Source organism: Bidens hawaiensis, unplaced genomic scaffold (genome assembly GCF_021521415.1).
Source record: "Bidens hawaiensis isolate Kalapana, Puna unplaced genomic scaffold, B.hawaiensis_p1.1 tig00021024_1, whole genome shotgun sequence".
Taxonomy (NCBI): Eukaryota; Viridiplantae; Streptophyta; class Magnoliopsida; order Asterales; family Asteraceae; genus Bidens; species Bidens hawaiensis.
Genome location: NW_027493248.1, coordinates 276,381 through 279,568, shown reverse-complemented (window position 1 = coordinate 279,568; position 3,188 = coordinate 276,381). Strand labels below are relative to the sequence as shown.

Below are 3,188 nucleotides of genomic sequence, written 5' to 3'. Positions count from 1 at the left end.
CGTGAAGCGAACGTGCCCTTAATGTGTTAATGTGTTGTTATCTAGCAAAATGTTGGAAGATATGAACTTAGGTTCCACCAAACTTCACTTGGTTGCAATTACAATTCCAAGTATATAATAAATATAATCTATTGACTTTTGATATCCTTTTAATTTATAGAAAACCACTCACATCTAAGTTGAATACCAAGGATTTAGTTTTTTTTTTTTGTTGAAACCTGTACCAGTTTTGGAGCTAGAGTCAGGCCGCAGGATATAGTCTAGGAGTTTGTGCGGTTTGGTTCGGTTCGATTAATGACAGTAACCGTATCCATATCCGAACACTTCGGTTATTGTGAAACAATAACCGTTCGGTTTCGGTTATTCGGCTTTTAACACCGACTATATTTTTGTTGACCTTTGTTAAGAAGTTTACTAAAATCAAAACCACAGCATTGTAAACAATTAGGTTATACACATTAGTTGCAAATTATACATAAAAGATTAGTGATAAACTCAGTTTTAACAGGTAAAGAGCTAGCTGTCATAGTCACTGTATAACATAATAATGCAATTTAAAGTCACTTTCATTTGAAACGAATTGATATATGTTACTAATGGAATGAAATATCCAAGATCAAGAATACAATGGTCTAAGAAAGTTTGATAGTTATCATTTTGAAGTATTATAATTTATAACATAATATCATTAGAAGAAGCTGATTCTTACGGATGAAAGTCTTGGTTAATTGGTTCGATTCGTTTTTTTCGGTTATTAAAAAATGGTTAATCAAAACCGAACCATAAAATCGGTTATTCAAAAAAACAAAATATTAATCGTCGATTAATGCTTTGGTTTGGTTAATTCGGTTTTATGCGTACCCCTGATATAGTTCTATTTTGTTTTAAATTTATACATGGGAGAAACTTTTGGGTTGAGTCTTCATTTGTACTGATTTATATATTTTTCATTGATGGTTGATTAGAGGATATAGTATGATATATTCCATATGAAGTCACATTTATCTTTCCTTTTTCATTAATTGATCATTTTTATAAACACAGCTTTTCGAGTTTAGACCCTCATGCGTTGTTTTCAAAACCCCCGAACCAAACTGACTATTTTCTAAACAAACTGCTTCTAACCTGCTATCTTGCCGGCTCTGCTTATTTTGCCAGCTATAGGCCTCACTTGTCTACTATATATCTTGTTAGGTCCACTATATAAACAATAGAATATCAAGAAAAAAACCTGATACTTGAAGAATAGCACTATTTTCGTAATACATAATATGTTTTTAATTGTTATTGTGGTGTGCTTGTAATTTTTTGCTCAGGCCCGAGGCGAGGCCTATGCTCCTAGCATCTTTGATAGTTATGCATATTAATCATTTAGGTTCAAAGTTGCAGGCTTACATGATGTCGAATGATCTATGTGAAGAGCTGATTATTGACATATTCTCAAGATTGCCAACCGAATCCCTTCTTCGATTCAGATCAGTTTCTAAGTCACTATATGCTTGTATTGGCAGCCCCGATTTCATCCGACTGCATACTCTTCGATCTCCTGAAAAAGTCATGCTCATTCATAGAATTCGACCAGAAGAAGAACGTCTGCATAACACCTATACTTTACATATGGAAGACCAGTTTCCATATAATACCAATATTGGCATAACACCAGTGGCATATCATTTCGGATATTTCGGCATCTCTGGATCTTGTAATGGAATTGTATGTCTTTATGAATATGGGAAGAGTATTAATCTATGGAATCCTTCAATTAGGCGCAATGTAAATGTACATTATCCTCCTTCTTGGGGTGATGACTGTGTTGCATACGACTTTGGTTTCGGTTTCGACCCAATCGTAGAAGATTACAAGATTTTAAGGATAGCCACACCAACGTCATTTGTTTACACGCTGAAGACACACACTTGGCGTGAGATTGCTTCCCCTACTACTCCGTTTTCTCATGTGAACTCATACCAGTGTCCCTTCAATGGAGCATTGCATTGTGTTGTAAATTGGAATTTAACCAATTCGCGTGATGTATGCGATTATCATTATTTATTGAAATTCGATTTGAGCTCGGAGGTTTTTTCCATGATTGAGTTGCCAAAACCGAGTTGGGAAACGAGCGTAGTGACGGTTATCAAAGGTTCTCTAGCTGTGTTTTCTACAGAATCAAAACATAAAAATAGTTGGATTTGGGTGATGAGAGAGTACAGTAACCCTGCTTCATGGTCGGTTGCTTTTAAACTTGAACTGACTATGAACCTCTTCGATCGTGCGGACAGAGTGTTTCAACTTACAGCCAACGATGAGTTACTGTACCTTCGCTCTGACAGGATTTCAGTTTATAATCCTGAGACACATGAAAGATCTAGACTTGTGGAATCGAGTGATTCGTCTCAAATGGTTCACTTAATTAAATGCATTGAAAGTCTTGAATTATTAGACATGGGGACTTCATGCTAGATATTAAAGACATGGATGATCGGGTCAGGTTTCAGATAATTATCTGATATCTTTTTGTGGTGAGCGTTGCGGTTGGAATTCGGACTCATGCCAACATTCTACTAATTGAAGAATGATAGTGTTGTATGTTTTGTAATGTTGCTCCTCAATTTCTTCATTCCTGGATATTTTTCTTGATTGGATTAGCTTTCTTATGGTTCCAGTTTGTTTTTATCAAGTAAGAAATGATGGATGACTCTATTGTGTCTTTTTTTTTTTTTTAAGTTCATGTTTGTTTTGTTTTACCGATCTTTGCCCTTTATGCTAGAATATTATAACTAAGTAACTTACCGCACTAAACTGTCTAATCTAGTTAACTGTTTCTCTAACCCCTTGTTTATCAGCATGGTTTAGTAGCAGGATTTTAATATCTTTAATGTTAACCTATAATAACCTTTTACTTTATAATTTATGAGTCTAGTAATTCTCACCTGGTCAGCACTCAGCAGAATAATCTTTATATTAACGACAGCTTTTTTGCGTACAGTGTAGTTTTTTTTTGCCCCCAAAGTTACATCCAAAGAGTCTGTTAGCAATGATAAATTAGGACTATTAGCAAATTCCTTACACTGATTTAGGCGAACCTGAATGTGAGTGACGTGGAGTCTTGGAGTTGGGCCCTTTTTTTTTTTTTTTCTAAAGCTTCTTCTTCATTTAGGCCTCTACAATAAAAAATGATTTTGTTTTCG

At 34.9% G+C, this 3,188-nt stretch overlaps 1 protein-coding gene across 1 annotated transcript; it reads left to right on the top strand.

Moving 5' to 3' along the window:
• Positions 1–1,354: 1,354 nt before the first annotated feature.
• Positions 1,355–2,773, top strand: LOC143562485 (F-box/kelch-repeat protein At3g06240-like). The gene has a single exon (XM_077050271.1). It carries the CDS (start codon positions 1,357–1,359, stop codon positions 2,458–2,460), a length of 1,104 nt encoding a protein of 367 aa, XP_076906386.1. The 5' UTR covers positions 1,355–1,356; the 3' UTR covers positions 2,461–2,773.
• The last annotated feature ends 415 nt before the right edge of the window (positions 2,774–3,188 follow it).

What these genes read in the sequence shown, in the direction of transcription:
- LOC143562485 (XM_077050271.1), top strand. Translation starts at nt 1,357, where the DNA reads ATGCATATTAATCATTTAGGTTCAAAGTTGCAGGCTTACATGATGTCG.